The following is a 20,485-nucleotide window of genomic DNA, read 5'->3' as shown; positions in this document are numbered from 1 at the left end:
CTCTCCTCCCCTCTCTTCCTCTCTCCTCCCCTCTCTCCTCCCCTCTCTTCCTCTCTTCCTCTCTCCTCCCCTCTCTCCTCTCTCCTCCTCATCTCTCCTCCCCTCTCTTCCTCTCCTCTCTTCCTCTCCTCTCTTCCTCTCTCCTCCCCTCTCTCCTCCCCTCTCTCTTCCCCTCTCTTCCTCTCCTCTCTTCCTCTCTCCTCCCCTCTCTCCTCTCTTCCTCTCCTCTCTTCCTCTCCTCTCTTCCTCTCTCCTCCCCTCTCTCCTCCCCTCTCTCCTCTCTTCCTCTCCTCTCTTCCTCTCCTCTCTTCCTCTCTCTTCCCCTCTCTTCCTCTCCTCTCTTCCTCTCTCCTCCCCTCTCTCCTCCCCTCTCTCCTCTCTTCCTCTCCTCTCTTCCTCTCTCTTCCCCTCTCTTCCTCTCCTCTCTTCCTCTCTCCTCCCCTCTCTCCTCCCCTCTCTCCTCTCTTCCTCTCTCCTCTCCTCTCTCCTCCCCTCTCTCCTCCCCTCTCTCCTCTCTTCCTCTCCTCTCTTCCTCTCCTCTCTTCCTCTCTCTTCCCCTCTCTCCTCTCCTCTCTTCCTCTCTCCTCCCCTCTCTCCTCCCCTCTCTCCTCTCTTCCTCTCCTCTCTTCCTCTCTCCTCCCCTCTCTCCTCCCCTCTCTTCCTCTCCTCTCTTCCTCTCTCCTCTCCTCTCTTCCTCGCTCCTCTCCTCTCTTCCTCTCTCCTCCCCTCTCTCCTCCCCTCTCTTCCTCTCCTCCCCTCTCTCCTCTCCTCTCCGCTCAGCTCTTCCCCAGGAAGATGATGAAAGTGATGATGAGGATGATGTGACACCGGGGCCAACCAATGACGGGGCGAGCAGGGCAGCAGGAGGGGCGTGTCTCGGAGGCCGAGCTCGGATGCTGATCGATGCTGAGGCGACCGAGGCGGAAGGAGAGAGGGGAAGAGAGGGGAGGCAGAGGAGGGTGGGAGAGGCCTAGCCCGAGCCGAGGAGCGCCGACACTGGCCTGATACGAGGACGGGGAAGAGCAGGAGGAGGAGGAGGAAGAGGAGGAGGAGGAGGAAGAAGAAGCTGCCGCCTGTCAGAGGGGCATCAACCTGCTGTCATGGATAAATATCGACCAAAGAGACCGACCACCCTGGCTCTGTTCCCTCAGCTGCCACGAGCCGGCACCCAGGTACGACTGGGAGGGTCCCCTGTTTTCATACTGTGTGTGTGTGTGTGTGTGTGTGTGTGTGTGTGTACGTGAATCCATCCTGGGAGGATCCTGCCTTCAGAATGAGACAGCATTGTACGGCTGTCTATTTGTGTCTGCTGTTAGGTGTGTGTGTGTGTGTGTGTGTGTGTGTGTGTGTGTGTGTGTGTGTGTGTGTGTGTGTGTGTGTGTGTGTGTGTGTGTGTGTGTGTGTGTGTGTGTGTGTGTGTGTGTGTGTGTGTGTGTTCCTGCTGGCAGTGGGTCAGCCCTGGACGTGGCTCAGCTGTAGCTCTGTGTGATGCAGCGCATCCGGGAAAAACAGGCTCCTGTTTTTTTCCCGTATCCGTGACAACATATATCTCCTGCAAATTCCGGTATTTGACGAATCAATATTCATAACTCGTGAGTCTGTGTCGTGTGGCCGACTTGTGGCAGGCGGTACAGTAGGTAGGGAGGCGAGCGGCTGCGGGTTCGGTGACTTGCTCAAGGACACGCGGGCTGTTGTCGTGACCCTGATTGTGAAGCTGAAGCTCATGAAATATATAAAAGTATATTTATGAGAGATGGTCGAGCCGCAGCAGAACTTTCTGGTGAGAGAAGATTCAGTACGAGAGGAATATGTCGACAAAGACAAAGTCTAGACGCATCGTGCGATGTGTACGGGGGTGTTGTGGTTCTCTACATGAGGACGTACAGTAGTTTCCTGGCGTGTCCCTTTAAATGTCTGACATCCTGTTTGCTCAGCCGGTCCCGATCAGATCAGAGTCATCAACATCAACATCAGAGACGACGTTCCTCACCGGCCATTTGTTTCTGTGGCGGCTTTCGTCTGTTAAGGCCCGGATGATATTAATAATACATGATGATCAGATGTGATCACATGTTATTTAACAGATGAGGTGGAAGAGTTAGAGTCGGGTTTCAAACCCACTTTCATTACCCTCATTCAAAATCTAGCGATGTTACATTTTTTTGCATTTGCAAACACGTTGAAAAACAAAACCTCAAATATTTCTACCTTTTGTTGGCTGACGAAGTAGCAAACTGATTTACCAACAGTGTGAACTATGGATTCAATTGACAGTATTTACGGTGATGGGGAGAGACTGTACAGACTGAAAGTAGACCAAAGTGTGTGAAGCCTGTCTTCTGTGTCCTGACCAGCAGAGGGCGACTCTGTGAGAACGTGACTCGACTTCTCACTTGATCTATATCGTCAGTAAAACATTTTCCTGAGGAGTTTATGGTTCAATCTCTAGTTTCAAGTCTTCTTCAACACATGATATCATTTTGTACATTATGGTTCATTTACAGTCAAACAGACCGTAGAGCGACGGATGTGTTGGGGGCGTGGATACAGTGTGATTGACAGCTGGCACCGTCCAATCGGTGCATGGTTGCAGGTTGTAGGTGGACGAGCTCTCAGTCAGGCCACGCCCCCAATTCTACAGAGCAAATTCCTTTTGCATCCTTTCATATTTGTGTCATCTGATGAGAAAAATGCGTTTCGTCACGTCCTCCTGGAATTTTCTAAAGATGGCCGACAATCGACGGAACGTTCCAAGTGAACATCAGACAACTTTCTTTTACGACCTATCAACATGAAGAATATTCAACAACAAGATAATCACTGAATCTTTATAATGTGTATAACGTATAACGTTCCTCTCCTCTGTCGCTTTCCCGCCACATTTCTGCCGCTGTCAGAGGAAACGGAAAATACGAAGCTACTTTACAACCAATCACGTTGCGATCTCTTAAAACAACCGCGACCACGTAGCTGCGTCTACGTTTATAAATTCTCAAATGTGAATATTACAAGAGAATATGACAAAAAGCAGATGATGTTTACATCACAGTCAAGTTTAATCTGCTCCTCACACTTTAACTGTGACGTCCATCAGAAGTGATCAGTCACGATCTCTCCGGTCACTCGCCGAAGAAACAGATGAGGATTTTAATTTTTTTTTTGGTGTCAGTTCAATCTGTCCATGATCTGATCATTCCTGCTGAGCTGGGGACTTGTAGTCTCTGTGGATTATTATTATAGATACAGTAAGTTTCCACCGTCGTGCTGCTTCAAAGACTTTCTCACGTTATCACGTGTAACACATTGGAAAATACTTCAGACAGCTTCTGCAAATTTAACCTTTGAATTCCAAACTGAGGTGCGACTTCTTTTCTTAAAGGCCACATTGTAGAGAAGGTCTCCTGCAGGAGGAAACGCTCCGTCTGCAGCAGCGGTGATGCAGCGGTGATGCGGCGTGTCGGGCTGAACGCAGGCGGTGGAACAGAGAAGGAGACGGAGGTGTAACGTTACCACAGATCGAGCAACGCAACTCCCGCTGAGAAGCAACTGTTGTTCCTGCTGGTCCGTCGTCCAGGGACACGTTGTTCTGTCCTGTTTCTATTGGTCAGGACACTTGACGCTGTTTCAGACATTGTCCTTTGTGTGAATGTTTTTAAATCTGGTACCAAGACTACGGTGGCCCTGAAGTGGAAACGACAAATAGGAAATCACAACGGCCAACAAAAAAAAACAAATCAAAAAAGAAGAACAACAAATCAAAAAGAACGACAACAAATCAAAAAGAACGACAACAAATCAAAAAAGAAGAACAACAAATCAAAAAGAACGACAACAAATCAAAAAGAACAACAAAAAAATCAAAAAGAACGACAACAAATCAAAAAAGAAGAACAACAAATCAAAAAGAACGACAACAAATCAAAGAAAACAACAACAAATCAAAAAAGAAGAACAACAAATCAAAAGAACAACAACAAATCAAAAGAACAACAACAACAAATCAAAAGAACAACAACAAATCAAAAGAACAACAGCAACAAATCAAAAGAACAACAACAAATCAAAAGAACAACAACAACAAATCAAAAGAACAACAACAAATCAAAAGAACAACAACAACAAATCAAAAGAACAACAACATAAACGTCTTGTCTCTGTCACTTCAGGGCCTCCGTACAATACTCCTTGATTTATACATGGATTTTTTTGGGCCAGTAATAGAAATGGATTCATCTGGATTTCGTCGTGGTTGAGCTGGTTTGAGGGGCGGCTGTGGTTCAGGAGGTAGAGTGGGTCGGGCATCAACCAGAAGGACGGTGGTTCGATCCCCGGCTCTGACGTGTCCCTGGGAAAACCCAATGTGAATACAGTCCCACATCTGAAAATATACAGAGAACTAATATAATACATGATACTATATATCACTCATATAATGGCAAAGATGAAATTACTTTTGCAAAACAATGAGCATGAACCCAAATGAAAGTGTTGTTGGAATCCGTTCATATCACAAACATCCATGTGGAGTGTCGGAGTGTAGAATCAGCAGCTGCAGTAAAACTGTGTCCTCACCACACGAGCTGGATCCTGTGAACGCTCGCTGCCACTTAACTGACTCACACACTGTGTGTGTGTGTGTGTGTGTGTGTGTGTGTGTGTGTCGAGCAGGTTATAAAAACGACTTAATTCAGTGTTCACGTCCCAGTGTATCAGATTGGATCTCTGACTGATGTCCGTCTTTTCACTCTCATTTCAGCATATAAATATACATATATATGTACATATATATATATATATATGTACATATATATAACTTGTAAAGTGATACGTAGCCAGAAGCTGCTCCCTAATATCTATGACATTCACTGTTATTATGATTCAAATTGGTCTTCGTGGCCTCGTTTGTTTTTCTCCGTGTGGTTTAGTTGAGTTGAGATGAAGACGAGCTCAGAGAGGAAGACTTGAGGATGAAGGTCGTTCCTGAATCGGATGATTTGTGTTTCTGGAGTCTGTGAGACCACTGGGCCGGGAAAACAAAAGCTGACGTGAGATTTCTGGATTGGAGCGTGTGGGTCTCAGGTCTCAGGCGCCATCTTTAATTCTGAGATTAGAAGTTTGAATAATCAAACTGACTCAGATGGATTTTGCGGCTTCACTGAAAATGTCAGCCTGCAGGAAGATGTCATCAGAGAGAGGGAAGTGCTTCACACACACACACACACACACACACACACACACACTGGGTAGCCATGGTGACAGAAAGCGGGGTGCGACGGGGAGAGCAGATGCCTAAAGGGGACGTCTGTAAGTGAGTCATAGCTGAGCGTGGTCCCCGTGACGTCCAGGTGAGACCGTTGCACACACACACACACACACACACTTCCTGGTCGATGCTCCTCCTCTTACTACCTCTTCCTGGCAATGATGTCATCACAGACAAGGAGACACTCAGGAATCGACATCTTACATTTTAGGTGTCTGGATTTTTTTTTATGTACTTGTCTGGACAGGGTGTAAATATAAAATATAGGGTCTGTGAGTATCTTCTGTGGGCAAAACACCAATCCGCTATGAATCTGAGACATGACTTGATGTGTGCTCTGTAAAATGTACAGTCACGGATCACGGCTCAGGAGACTCGGGAGCTTCGTCGTCCCACCGGGGGCAAAGTGTCCCGCAAGTACGACGGTGAATTTGAAAATAAGGTTTTAATAACAACATGATGTGTTCAGTAGTGATGGTAATTCAACATTAGATATTAGACTTTGTGGAAATATGGAGAGAATTGGTCACCTGGATGAGAGAGTCCTTTATGGTTTAGCTGTGTGTGTGTGTGTGTGTGTGTGTGTGTGTGTGCGTGCGTGCGTGCGTGTGTGTGTGCGTGCGTGCGTGTGTGTGTGTGTGTGTGTGCGTGCGTGTGTGTGCGTGTGTGTGTGTGCGTGCGTGTGTGTGTGCGTGTGTATGTGTGTGTGTGTGTGCGTGTGTGTGTGTGTGCGTGTGTGCGTGTGTGTGTGTGTCTGTGTGTGCGTGTGTGTGTGTGTGCGTGTGTGTGTGTGTGTGTGTGTGTGCGTGTGTGTTGTCGTTGCTCTCACACTGCTGCTCTGTCTTATTGTCTGTGCAGGACTCCATCAACAACAACTCCTTTGGTAAGAAGGAGAGCTGGAAGGAGTCTCACTCGTCTTCCCCTCACATCACAGGTATGACAAAAAAACAACAGACAAGTAGTTTGAATCATAGACTCTGCAACAGCGAGCGATGGAGAATGGGATGGAGTGAGAATGTTCTTGAAATCTTTTTTCCTGTAACTGTTCTCAAGTAGAAACAGCTCACTGATAATCCCTCTGTGTACATCGGGTTGCCTAATACATAATCTGATTCTCCCTTTGTGTGTGTGTGTGTGTGTGTGTGTGTGTGTGTGTGTGTGTGTGTGTGTTCAGGGGATCTTACGCCACCGGACGTCCGACCAAAAGCGGAGGACAAAGTCCGGCAGGGAACCCGCCGCCCGGCCCCGAAACCACCTGCAGCCAATGAGACCAAAGGCAAAACCAAGGCTCAGACGGCCGCCGCCGACTCACGCACCCGCCTGCGAGACAAACAGGCGTCCGCCGCCGCGCACACACAATCCTCCAACAGTCCGAGGACTCAGCGCAGAGCAGCAGCAGCAGCCGGAGGAGGAGGGAGAGGAAGAGGAGCAGCAGCAGCGATGAAGGACAGGAACCAGGGAAAGGATGGAGTGAAGGAAGAGAGACGAACGGGGAGACTGTGCTCCGAGGCCAAGGCCAAGGACAAAGAGAGGAACGGGCCCCAGAGGCCGAGGGAAGCCAACGGACCGAAGGGCCGAGGGGCCGAGGAGAAAGGAAGAGCAGGAGCTAAAGGGTCGAACAGAGGAGGAGGAGGAGCGGTGAAGACGAACAACGCGCCGCTGAACCAGGAAGTCTACCTGACGGCCAATGTGGTGCCGCGCACGCCGGTCGCACCGCGGACGCAGGACAAGAGCCAAGACCGAGGTACAGAACCTCGGGCGGTGGAGAACCGCCTGCAACTGGAAGAATTGTGATTATCACTGTCATCATATGCTAAAAGTGTCTGGATCTCATAAACCAGGGGTTTTCAAGGTCTGAGACAGAAAATGTTCTCCTCTAACCTCACGTTAGTTTACTTAGTGTCTGGATGCATTAGATCATGATAATGTCGATTGATCCCGTAGATACTCAACAGTTGAGCAAACATTGTCCAATACTGCTGTTTGACATAACATCCGACTACAGAAACACATGGAAATGGTTTCTTCTGAGGCCTTACTTGTATTTAGAAAGTGAAAATTTTAGAACATTTAGTTGGTGCAAGGTTTTGGAATCTGTCTCAAACTGAGGCCACAGTAGTAATACCTGTTTTATGATATATGGACTGTACAAACAACATGTTTTGTGATCCTAGGCCAAAGCCACGATGGGACCCAGGACAACTCCTCTGTAATGTCCCGGTCCAGCAGTGAGGGCGGGTCCAACAGAATGTCCCTCAGCTCCGACACCGAGGGCCCCCCTCCGGGGCCCCTGCATCCCTCTGTATCCTACAGAATCAACCCTGACATCAGGGAAGAGGACGGGGAGGGAGTACCGACTCCCTGCGCCAACGTCCAGAACCGTCCGACCAACGCGTCCGCCGTTGAGGAACAAACAGCGATGGACTGCACCAACTCGGAAGTGGACGCAGCTGTCCCTCAAGGAGATCCGGCGGCTTCTCGGACTGTACCGAGGAGTGAAACTGCAGCCGGGCTGAGTTATGACTCTGTTAAATACACGCTGGTGGTCGACGAACACGCTCAGCTGGAGCTGGTCAGCCTCAAGGACTGTTTCCACCGTTACAATGAGCACAACGACGACAGCGACGCCGAGACGGTCTACCAGTCAGCCAATGAGGAGGAAGACCCCGAGTACGAGCAGGAGATGAAGAGGAAAGAGGAGGCAAGAAGTGAAAGTAAGGAGGAAGATTCTTCTGTCAGAAAGAAATGGCAAATAGTTTTAAAGCAAGAGAAAGATCACTGTTTCACAATTTAACGTTTAAAAAAACCTGCAACTAGTGGAGCTTCAGCTGTAAACTAAATTAAATTGGATTGGTAAAGGTCTTAAGGGCTCATGTCAAATGATCTTGATTTGTGTGTAAACTGATTATTATGCATCCGTATCATGTTAAAAGCAGCTTAAGAAAAAGGAGTAGAGGACCCGAAATCGTGCCTTGTGGAACGCCACAGAACAGATAACACACAATCTGCCACCACAAGTCCAAAGTTGACTCAAGCAGAAGTCAAAACCTACCGTATCTGTTCGCAGGGTTTCCTCGGTTCTTGTGTCACGCTGCTCATCAGTTTAACCTCCCCTTGTTTTTCCAGAAAGAAGAAAGGAGGCGGAGACAAAGAAGAGGTTGGAGGAAGACGTGAAGAGGAGGAGAGAGGAGGAGGTAAAGAGGCGGAGGGATGTTGTGGCGAGGATCTGCAAACCGTCCAAAGTGGCGTCCAAAGTGGCGTCCACCGCGGCGCCGGAGGACGAGGAGTCTCACGGAGGAAGAGCCGGCGCTCCCAGAAGTAGGAAGTTCCTCAACCTGTTTGCCAAAAACAGCAGACACTACAGCACCACCGGTTTGTAAATCCTCCAGATATTTAGTTTAGATCAAAAGTAATTTAATCTCCAAATAAAAGAATATTGATAATCTGCTGTGACACGTCTTTGTAGAGCTAACTGTCCGTCCTTCAGTGTTTCTGCATCACAGACAAATAGAAAGATATTATCATACTGATAATAATTGATATACCAAAAAGGACAAGCCATGAAATGCATGATTAAGTCTTGACTGTGATCAAATATACGTTGGAAGTTCATTCTATTGCTAAACATTTCCTGGCCTTTTTTATATTTTAGTCGCTAATCGAGTATGTTGAAGTTGCCATTGTCAGTGTTGCTGTTTTCGGGTCTTAAATTTAGATAAACAATACTTTAAGCTTGAATATATATGAACATGTTTTAACTGAGCAGCATTTAGAAATCATTACGCACTGATTGCCGTTCAGGTGCTGGGTCATTCGGCTTGTTCTCCTGCGTTCTGGACGGAGTGGAGCGACAGCAGAGCCACAGAGCCGCCTACAGGTTAAACACATATGAACCAACGCAGACACAACAGTGACGTTTCCAAATCAACATATCAGATAAAAAAAATCTGTTCTCCGATTATTATTTTTTTAGGTTTGTCCCTCGTCATGCAGACGAGCTTCAGCTGGAGACGGACGACCCGGTGTTACTGCTGAACCAGTCCGAGGACCTGTGGTGCCAGGGTTACAACATGAGGACGGGGGCGACGGGCATCTTCCCGGCCTTCTACGCCGTCAAGTTGGCCAAAGATATTAACCCGTGTACGCTGCGAAGAACTGGCCTGTTAAAAAACAGAGATTCATTATCATCAACAGCACTGATGGTTAAAGATGTGTCTTTGTATTTTCCTTTTCGTCTCGCAGTGCAGAAAGACGGTTTGGTGGAGAAGTTCCAGGTGCGATTCCTGGGTTCCGTTCAGGTGCCCGTCCACAAAGGCAGCGACGTGCTGTGTGCTGCGATGCAGAAGGTAAAATAAATACAGACACTGCACTACGGGACAAACACGGTGACATGAGGTAGTGAGGAGTTTTGTACGTTTGTATGCAGACGACCTCCTGTTATACATGAAGAACCAAGTAGAAAGTTCTCCAACAATTGTGGTACTGTTATAAAATGTTTGAAGTTATTCAGGGTATATTTTAAATATAGGGAAAAGCTAATGTTAACCCAGTAATGATTGTGCTTTGAATATTTGATAAGAGCAGCTGCCGTTCCACATTTGCTTAGCTGGAGTGAAATATCTTAGCGTGAACATCACTCAGTCCTGTTGGATTGATCTCAAAACCAAGACAAATAAGAACAAAACAATCGGAGATTGGGGTGGACTGTCCCTTTAACTGGCTCAGTGTTACATAAGTGTGGAGCTGTAATCGTTGAGTTTCTTTAAATCCCTTCACTGGCTCCAAATCCTGATTAAGCAACGTTACGACACAGATCCGGCCACTTGAGCCCCGTTCCTCTCCTCCGACTTCATGTTTTACATTTTCACTCCGCAGCAGGTTTATCTCACGCAGATGAACAAAATGGAGAACACACCGTTTTAGCAACTGTAAAGTAAAAACTTTCAAAGTATGGTATCAGCATTAGGGATGTAACCATGTAAGATTAGATGCTGCAAAAAAAATATTGCAGTAAGTTATTCTGCTTTGTTGAAGTTAGGGGGCGATCGTGAGGATTTGGCTTCTCTTTTGCGGAGCTGTCATGTCGTCCATCTTTATGTACATGGACTCTTTGTGTGAACAGGTAGCGTGTAACAGGCGGTTAGCGGGTCAGCCTCCCGCGGCCTGTGTGCTGGAGGTCAGTGTGAGGGGCGTGAAGATCAACGTCCAGGACCAGTGTCACTCTGCTCACAGGGTACGTTCACTACATCTACCTCACTTCCTTCCTTGCTTTCCTTGAGAGTGTGCCACCTTTTCTTATATATAATTATGGCATTGTAAAGAGGACACTGTTGTTGAAACCTGACTCTGTCTCCCTCCGTCAGGGCGACCAGTGTTTCCACTTCTTCCAGCTGAAGAACATCTCGTTCTGTAGTTGTCATCCGAAACACAGCAAGTGAGTCCAACGCCGTACTTGAGGTTTTATCTGAACTCATCATTTCCCGCATTCGTGTGAGAAATTGCATCAAACTGTATTGAATCAACAGTGTTGTGATGCAGCTCTGCCTCAATAAACACTTGCAGGTATTTCGGATTCATCACCAAACACCCCGACCAACAGCGCTTCGCCTGTCACGTGGTGATGTCAGATACAACGTTACATCCTCTGGCCGAGTCTGTCGGGTGAGACCTCTCGTGTTTACACAGCACAGTTATTCTTGATAAAAATAACAATATCTATTGGGCATTTGAAAAATAACAACATAAAATTGTGAAATTGTCCCTTTTTGGAAAATTAATTTCACTCTAGAATGCTAGAATTTGAACTAGAAGCGTAACGGAATGATTTCACAGGCGCTCAATTATTTACAAAATATTATCATATGTTTGGAGTAAATATATTTTTATTTCACAGTTATTGTAATTTACCGTTATATGCCGACAGCCCCACTTCTTACAAACGTAGAACTCTTGACAGGGAACATTCTGCATCATAAGTACATTTACTTTTTATTGTTCAGCATATTTCACAATTTTATAAAATTTTCTTAATGCCAAAAAAAAGTACTTTACTGGAGTTTACTTTACTTTTACTTAACTTAAAGCTACAGTGTGTAATATTTAGAAGAACTTATATATTGTCCATAACTATGTGTTCATATACGTATAATCACCTGCAACAAAGAACCAATGTTTTTCGGGTTAGGGTTCTAGGTTGGTCGTGGTTTTGCAACCTCACCACCAGATGCCGCCAAATATTACACACGTGTATCTTTACGTAAAGGATCGGAAAACCTTTTTCCAGCACTTCTGATATGATCTCTTTTAACCACAGGAGGGCGTTCCAACAGTATTACAAGGAGCACATCGGCTACTCCTGTCCCACCGAGGACATCTTCATCGAGTAGCACCTCTCCCTCATCCTTTGTACTGGATACTCACTATGTGCATGTGTAGGCCTCCGTCTTACACCACAGCCTGGACTGCTGACATGTCGTCGTCGTCATGGTACTTGCATGGTGGATCTTCTTTTTCTTAGCCGCATTCAGTGACGCAGCGAGACGTTCCCTACCGTCGGCCACGTCACAACCTCTGTGGATGGATACAGGATCACGTGAGATGTCCCAAATGTAACATAAATCTACCCCAACAAATAAATTATATTGATATATTTTATAGGCTAAAATTATTTATATGTAACTACACATAGATATTGGCTATACAACCATGTAGACCGCCGCCTTCAGGAGCAAGGAGTCGACTTAACGACAGGAAGTTTACAGCCTATGAAATGGATGATCATTAATCGGGGACAGTCTTGGTAATCAATCAACGCAAAAAAACTAAAATAATTGATCCGCGATCTGTGAATTTGCACAATTGATCAAACAGTTTATAACATTTACTTTGGTCTGCTACGATTCTGCGTCTATCACGTCAAGATCTCAACAGGATACGTACGAAACCTTTTAGCCTAATTTCAGACTCGAGGGGGCGTTCACGTGTATTCTAAAAAGTTATGACATTTTAATTGCAGTTTTCAGACTAATGTATGCATAAAAGTGTGACATGTATGTCGACTAAATGTTTTTAAATGGCGGTGAATCTTCTGTCGTTAAATGAGCATTCATCCTTGACTCAGCGGTAGCGACGGGCTCCTTATCTACAACGACGGCCCCAACGGACCCGCTTTTGTCTTTGCACAGATTGATGTTTTCCAAAAAATCACATCGAAGTATAATTCTGTCTCATATACAAAACCCCCAACACACTTGACAATCTACTGTTGAAGACGACGGGAGCCTGAAGTGTCTCCTCTCGGCTGCTCGACGTTCCTTTTTCTTCCAGACGTGGTCCCGACCACAACGAACCCTTTATGAAGGCTTCTCTCTACGTCGTGTGACAACAGGGGCCAAATGACGCTGTGCAATTTAGTTACGCGAGCGACTGAACAGATCACTTCTCTTTCAGCTTAGACTTCTTTTGCATTTCTACAAGTCATTGTGGAAGAACGTACTTGTCATTGTTGATTCTTCAGACTTCACTTCACAAACTGACCCACTGTCCGAGTTGCTTGTATGAAAAAAAGGAGAATTCCTTGTTTTTGCAGCCAGTAGAGAATTATTCCAAGCTACACTGATCCACCTTTTTAAAAAATGGATCAAATGTGTGCGATGTGAAGGAGTCGCTCACGGTGACAAACCCACGGACACTTACCACCCAACCCCTCAGTTTCCCTCAACTGTATCAAGATTTGTTTTTTGCCTCATGACATTGACATTGTTCTGGTTTTGCAGCAACTAAATTACACTCATCAGCAATTTGTTGCCAGCAACAGCAGCTACTTCAAACTACATAGCTCTGATTAATCCAGCGTCTGTAACCGATCCCACTGCGTTTAGCAGCTGAAGAGCGAGATGTTTTCTTACGACTTGGTGGAAGATAGAACTTCAGAATATCTAAGGGGTCATCTGAAACTTGACTAAAAGTAATATTGCTTCTTTAAGATGTGGCAATGTAGAGTGTTCAGCTTGTCCTGCTGCCCCCAAGTGGCAAAACCCCCAATGACAACAATTAATTAATGCAACTTTAAGATCACAGATTAGTTTTTTCCGACTTCCAGAATTCCAGCCAATGAGAATACGTCTGCACACGCAGTTGAACCACACGATATCTGAGCTGATGGAGTCAATGGAAAGTTTTTTAAAAAAGCAAAAGAAGAAGAAGCCTGAAATGTTTTATGTTTAAAAGAAAAAACAGTGCCTTTTTTATTTTTTGGGTGCAGCGATGACGACGGTCCTCGGTGAGTTATACGTAGTTACCTGTTGACTTCACACGACGTCTCTGATTGACACAACGGATCATTTCATTCATTGTAGCTGGACATATGACTTGGTACATCTAAGATGGCTGCCATGGAATATCTAATGACGGTTCTGGACTGAAGGACGACGCGCTGGTGTATATAGACCATAATCGCACAGCGGCCATTTTATTCTGACATCATGCTCATAAACATGTTAACAAAACAGAATGAACGTCTCCGTGATCCAGGTCACAAGTCGCACAAACATAATTAAGGAATTTGACAAATAATATTTCCCGCAATCTGATGAGCAACTGAAAAAACAATGGAGAGTTAAAATCTGGAGGGAGATTTCAAAATAAACATATTCGATAGCTCACTTGCTAACAGCTAACATTAGCATTCACTTCAAGCTAACGTTTCTGTTTGCTGTTACGTGATACGATGAAATAACAATATGCACGTTGGACTAGATGTTATCAAGCTAGCAAATGTAACATTAATTGTCGTGGTGAGTTTTCACCCGATCTCAGAAATGTCAGTTAAGTCGTGTAACGTTATGTGACATCAGCAAATTTGTTCCAAGCACGTTAGCATTAGATTGAGCGTTTAGCAATTAGCTTGATTACAGTGCATTTTACTTCCAGGCTTAAATAACCGTGTCCTACAGGTGCATTGATATTCAAAATTTAAAATGTCTTTACCATCATATGTCACAGTGTCAAACCGTAATGTGAGCCAGGAAGTGGTCAAATGCTAATGTTAGCTGCAGTCTAGTTGTAGCTAATGAGCTATCAAAATATGGTGTTTAACCAGAAAACACGGCCTGTGGTCCCGCCAGATTTTTTAATACCCATTTTTTCTTCAGTTGCTGATCAGTGGGGAGATTGTGAAACGACAGCAGTTTGTCCGATTCGCCGTACGACATTATTCTGCTAATAGCTTTTGGGTGACGTCAAAGGAAAATGGCTGCCGTGCGAACATGGTCTATTGTCCCTTGATTGATTAAAACATTACAGTAGAACTGGTCAATATTACACCAGTCTGCTTTGGGAAGATGTGAATTCAAGATGATTCTAAAGCAACATTTTTGATGAAGCTTTCAGCGTGAATATGACTCATTGTTTTGGATTAAATTTACCATTGGTGCAGTATTGATAGTCTAAGCAAAGATTTTTGAGAGGTTTTTTTTTGTCCCAGTCTCTCACTGCATTTGTAAAAGAAATGCAAGGGAAAATGTTAAATACTTGTAAATGTTGGCATGAAGATGGTTAAAGGTACTGAACACCTACACAAGGCATGCGGCTTCCTGGTCTCTGCAACTCTTAGCATCTGACTCTTTTACATATAAAATCCCTTCCCTTGCCTTTCAGACAGACTTTGCCTTCCATTCGTGTCAAGAACAATATGAAAAATAATGCAACACAAATTTTAACTTCAGACGTTCACTGTGATGGATGACAAATTCAAAGTTTCGTGTCTCTGTTTCGATTCTCGTACAGTGAATGAAAATCATCGTCAACCTGGAAAAAACAAAAGTATTTTTTCAGTTGTCATTTCAGCTGCAGAGCAAGTTTGACCTTTTTAAACGACAATAAACCAAATTTGTCAATTCCATGCCAGCCCTCCGAGGTGAACCGCCCAAGTTGTCCTGATCCACCAGAAAGTGTCCTTTCTCTGTATTCCACTCCTGCGACTCCGACACCACGGGGGATCAACTGTACTTAACTCATCGACATAGATATTATCCTGTATAGATACTGTATGTAAGTATTATGTTTGTATAGGAGTCATTATTGTATGCTGTTGGTATAACCAAAGTCCTGGGTGTAACACCGCATGATCTCGATGTTGTAAAAATGAAGACAAGATGCACAGACTGGTGATAGTGATGGTGGTTGTTCTTGTCAATAAATCACGTTTACAACTGCACCGTAAGTACATTTCTCCCTGTAGAAAATGAGTCAGTAAGTTTTCCATATTTTCTTGAAGTGATTCTTGACTGGGTTTCATTCACAGCTGGCTACTTTCAGACATAACCACACGTATGAATCTGGTCGATGACTTGAGTCAGAGCCTTGAGTTTTCTTAATTCAAAGATTTATTTATCCGTCACATTTATATTTTCAATGTCTGCAGTGAAATGAGTGGTCGGCCTTCTCTGCTTTAACTGCTAAAAGGCTAATATGCAATAAGACAAATTATGAGAATATAGGAGTGAAAATATTTAAATGCATTAGGAAAAAATGTAAATGTAAAATATAAAGATTTTTTTTAAAATAATTGTGATACAAGTATTAAAATTAAAAATATTATTTCCATATTTATATAGGTATTTGTAACCATCAATCTATATTTTTATTCATTATCAGATAGATATTAGACTGTAATGTAACTTATGTGTAGTCAATTATTGTAATTTCAAACGTAACAAAAAGAATTATCGTACAGGTTTTTTTGGGAAATATTAATTTTTCCGCTTTTCCGAAATATATAAATGACACGAAAAACTCAATTTAACACCATTTAATAATTTAGTCAGAAATCTTCCATCACTTACATCTTTATCATTCACAGTGTGAGTTTAAGATCTCTATACGTGCGAGATATCACATTCATACACAAGCTTCACATCATTAAAATAAATTATTTTTGTAAGTACAGTTTGTTCTTGAGCTGTTTACTGTTGTGAACAGACAGGATTTAATATATCTAATACCTAATATATATTATACTTTACTGTCATTTCTCTGTTCTTTTGTTTTGCTGAACAACTTACAAGCACATGAAACTTGAAACATTGTTATGATTTTCAGTTTTAGAGTTTGTTATGTTATTTCAGATGCTTTTCCAATATTGAAACAATATATTTACAGGTAGAATTGTGAACTATCTACCAGCGACGATGGGAAAAAAAAACATTCTGTCTGAAGATGTTAGAGTAACATTCAGGACAGTGCAGCCGCACAGTGGGGGGACGTCATGTGTCAGAGCCGCAACAGTTAATAGATTAGTAATCGGTTACTAAATTAATCGCCAACTACTTTAATGAACGATAAGTTCAAAATTCTCTGATTTCAGCTTCTTAAATGTGAATATTTTCTGGTTTCTTTGCTCCTCTGTGACAGTAAACTAAACATATTTGGAAGAAACAAAACATCATGTTGAGGTTTTGAGGAACACGATCGACATTTTTCACCATTTTATTAACCAAACAACTAATTGATTAATCGAGAAAAACATCAACAGATTAAATATGAAAATAATCATTAATTGCAGCCCTAGTCATGTGACCATGCAAATCTAGAGTGCTGCCCTGCATTCAGCAGCATTGTGGGTATTATTATATATATTATCTATATCTATATCTATATCTATATATATATCACCTGATCCTCGCTGCTTCTCTTTACAAGTGACGTGTTGTATCACAGGGCGTCGTGATCTATGGCACTTTTATCCGCTACAGGTGAGTGAGTGTACGGGGCAGGAAGGCAAGTTTAGGACTTGTCGCGGAGGGGTGAAAGGTCAGAGGTCAGTTTTCAGAGGAGTCCGTCTCCTCCGTGGAGCCGTCGCTCTCCACCTCCATCTTCCGCCGGTGGTGGAGGTTCCTCCTGGGCGACGCCTTCCTCTGCAGCTCCTTCAGGCCGCCCACCAACCCGCTGCCGCTGCTGTTGCTGCCGGGACTCACGGAGATCTGGGCGATTCTGGACAAGAGACGGACGAGAGACGTCAGAGGGAGAACTAGAAGGTCGGAAGAAATAAAGGAAGTAAAAAGGACAGGAAGTAAAGAGAAAATAAATAAAAATGGTGAATGCGTGTGCACTCTCACAGTTTGTCTAGCTCCTGGTCCATCTCTGGGTCGACGAGTAACTCCGCCCTGCTCGGTAAAACTCCTGCACAAAGGTAATAAAAAACATAAACCAAGAGACCAAAACGGAGCTAGAAGAGAGAGAATGTTAAACTTAACATTTATCCGATGGAGACACACACACACACGACTTCTAATGTTGCTCTGCATCTGCCCTATGTGCTTTCAACTAGTATGACATGATGGATGATTATGAAACCTACCAACGGTTTGGTTGACGCTCTCGTGTTTGGCGAGGCTCATCAGGAAGCTGTAGTAACAGATCTTGTCGGTTTCGTCCAGAACTTCCCTCATGCAGGACCTGGAGGGATGACTACACACACACATACACACACACACACAATAAATTAAGACGTGGATGGTGAACAACCCCGCCCACTTCACCTCCTGAGCCACAGCTGACTCATCGTGTCAACTCATTCATAACGGCAGATTCATTTACATGAATACAGTGTTATTTTTCTGGTCATGTCAGTGCGACATCTGGACTGTGTCCGTGTGTCTCACCTGTGTTTGAACCTGTCGCAGAGATCGTCGATACACTGAGCCAGAGTGGACGGTTCCACGCCGCCGTCCTCCTCCTGCTGTTGCTGCTGCTGCTGCTGCTGCTGCTCCCTGTCGTTCTCCTCTGCGGCCACAGAGGGGAGCTGCTCCACGGAGTCGGAGGTGGGGACGAAGACGGTGTTGGGACTCTTCCCCGCCAGCAGGTCATGGTAGATCTTCAGAACGCTGTCCAGGAACTCTACAGACACCGGGGGAGGGATAGAGGGCAGTCGAAGGTCGTGGGGTTAATTGTTTTTTGTCATTGTTTTTTTTTTTTGTGAGTCAGTAGATTGTGTCGTACCTTGGTAGTAGAACTGCAGCTGGAAGGCGTAAAGGAAGTCAGAGAAGGACATTAGACAGTCGATGGCGTCGTCCATCAGAACGATTCTACAGGAAAAGGAAAAGCAAACGATCGTTTGTTGAGGTAAAAGAAAAAGAATCAATGGGTTGAATTGTGGTGTTGGGTTTTAATGTACTGACCTGGCTGCACTCTGCACCGTCTCCACTGGGAAGTCTGGACACAACAGCTGCAGCAGCGACCGGTACTCGAGCACGGACAGTAAATCTGCAACACAACAAGACAGAAAAACTAATGTTATGTTTACCTGAATCCAACCCTCGGCCTGAGAGTCAGAGAACTCATGTCATGCGTTCATTTAAAGTCCAATAAGTGTTTCTCACTCTCACCTCCGCTCTTGCCGATCTGCCTGAAGCATCTCCAGAAGACTCTGATGAAGGACGCTCTGTTGTGAGGAGTCGCCCTGATGTAGTTGAACTCTCTGAAGAGGACGTGGTTACTGTTCTTCACGCTGCTGAAACTACACACACACACACACACATTAACAGAGGTCACACGCTACCTTGAAATTCATCAGTGTTGAGTACAGTGAATTTCTCTATCATTTTTCACTAGTTTCTGTACTTTTGAAAATATTTGCATTAGCCTCCTAAAAGAGTTTTATTTAAGGCCCCCACTGCCTTTGCATCACCAATAACATTGAGTATTGTCAACGCTACTGTAAATCTACAATAAACCTTTATAGTATTATTACTATTATTATTATTATTATTATTATTGGTGAATCTCTTTATTATCAATTTTATTATTATTATTATCACCTGACTCTCGCTGCTTCTCTTTACAAGTGACGTGTTCTATCACAAAGGATGACCAAAACAGTGTGGACAAAACAAAACATCACGGTCGACATTTTTCCGCCATTTTATGACATTTTGTCGACTGAACAACTCATCGATTAATCGAGAAAATAAGCAACACATTTAATCGATGAAAATAATCTTTAGTCGCAGCCCTAGAACAATCGTACATTGCCCCGCCCCTTTCATATGAAGAACATAAATACAAATGGCCATCCCTTTTTTATTTATCTTTTATTTATTTATTTTACAGATCTATATAATTTTAAGTTGCTCAAAGATATTTGAGCAACATTGGATGAACGTGACGTCACTTACTACTCAGCGAAGTAGCGGTTCACTCCGAACTGCGTGTATTCCTCTTTGTGTTCCAGCAGCTGAGTCACTGCGTCGCTCAGGTAGAACAACACGTCACTGTCCGCTGCAGACAGAAGACACACACACACACACACACACACACACACACAGACACAGACACACACACAGACACAGACACAGACACACACACAGACACAGACACAGACACACACACACACACACACACACACACACACACACACACACAGACACACAGACACACACACACACACACACACACACACACACACAGACACACACACACACACACAGACACACACACACACACAGACACACACACACACACACACAGACACACACACACACACACACACAGACACACACACACACACAGACACACACACACACACACACACACAGACACACACACACACACAGACACAGACACACACACACACACACACACACACACACAGACACACACAAACACACACATACACACAGAGAGAGAGAGAAACAGGAACTGTTTATACACACTGACTGTGAAGGAGACAGCTGATGCTAAAGCTAACGCGGCTAACACCGGGCAACATACCGAGGTACTCGTCCGCGGTGACGGTGGAGTTGAACCGGTTCATCCTGCTCCGCTGCTCGGGGGACGACGTCCACATGAACCGAACAGACTCCCGCTGGCTGTAGATTCAAATGTTATAAACCGCTACATGTGTGAACGGGTTATTGATGATGATGATGTCGTTTTTATGCTAACTGTCCGTCCTGACATTGTGGGCTTCCATGGAAACAACGGGATGTTGTGAGTTACATTCATTTGATTCCCCCCGAACAACAGAGCAAACATTGGTTCCTAATATAATATAATTATAATTAATAATAACAATAATGATGATATTAATAATAATAATAATAATGATGCTGATAAAAAAATATATAGAAATAACCTATATTATATCTGCATCAATGAACAAAAAGTGTTATATTTGTCACTTACATACTGTGTCTGTGTTTTTATGCTTGCTATCTCAGCAAC

General features: G+C 44.2%; 2 protein-coding genes across 4 annotated transcripts; one reads left to right on the top strand and one right to left on the bottom strand.

The window, feature by feature from the left end:
• Nucleotides 1-716: 716 nt before the first annotated feature.
• Nucleotides 717-15,479, top strand: mapk8ip1a (mitogen-activated protein kinase 8 interacting protein 1a). Of its 2 annotated transcripts, none has more exons than XM_035643318.2 (12): nucleotides 717-1,172; nucleotides 6,122-6,197; nucleotides 6,438-7,007; nucleotides 7,438-7,977; nucleotides 8,390-8,635; nucleotides 9,065-9,140; nucleotides 9,237-9,403; nucleotides 9,506-9,609; nucleotides 10,386-10,496; nucleotides 10,636-10,697; nucleotides 10,826-10,924; nucleotides 11,577-15,479. In XM_035643318.2, exons 1-12 carry the CDS (start codon nucleotides 1,101-1,103, stop codon nucleotides 11,647-11,649), a joined length of 2,196 nt encoding a protein of 731 aa, XP_035499211.2. In that variant the 5' UTR covers nucleotides 717-1,100; the 3' UTR covers nucleotides 11,650-15,479. The 2 variants fall into 2 exon arrangements, with proteins under 2 accessions (XP_035499211.2, XP_035499209.2); XM_035643316.2 differs by having other exon boundaries at nucleotides 10,627-10,697.
• A 1,227-nt stretch (nucleotides 15,480-16,706) lies between these two features.
• Nucleotides 16,707-20,309, bottom strand: cstpp1 (centriolar satellite-associated tubulin polyglutamylase complex regulator 1). Of its 2 annotated transcripts, none has more exons than XM_035643313.2 (9): nucleotides 20,033-20,309; nucleotides 19,438-19,540; nucleotides 18,649-18,779; nucleotides 18,442-18,526; nucleotides 18,263-18,348; nucleotides 17,926-18,160; nucleotides 17,622-17,731; nucleotides 17,380-17,443; nucleotides 16,707-17,291 (listed from the first exon to the last, which is right to left on the bottom strand). In XM_035643313.2, the coding sequence occupies exons 1-9, from the start codon at nucleotides 20,106-20,108 to the stop codon at nucleotides 17,090-17,092; spliced, it is 1,092 nt and encodes a 363-aa protein (XP_035499206.1). In that variant the 5' UTR covers nucleotides 20,109-20,309; the 3' UTR covers nucleotides 16,707-17,089. The 2 variants fall into 2 exon arrangements, with proteins under 2 accessions (XP_035499206.1, XP_035499207.1); XM_035643314.2 differs by having other exon boundaries at nucleotides 16,707-17,254; nucleotides 20,033-20,303.
• Between the last annotated feature and the right edge of the window lie 176 nt (nucleotides 20,310-20,485).

This window comes from Scophthalmus maximus, chromosome 7 (assembly GCF_022379125.1).
Source record: "Scophthalmus maximus strain ysfricsl-2021 chromosome 7, ASM2237912v1, whole genome shotgun sequence".
Classification (NCBI taxonomy): Eukaryota; Metazoa; Chordata; class Actinopteri; order Pleuronectiformes; family Scophthalmidae; genus Scophthalmus; species Scophthalmus maximus.
Note: the sequence above shows the minus strand (reverse complement) of the source record. Positions and strands in the feature narration are given on the sequence as shown.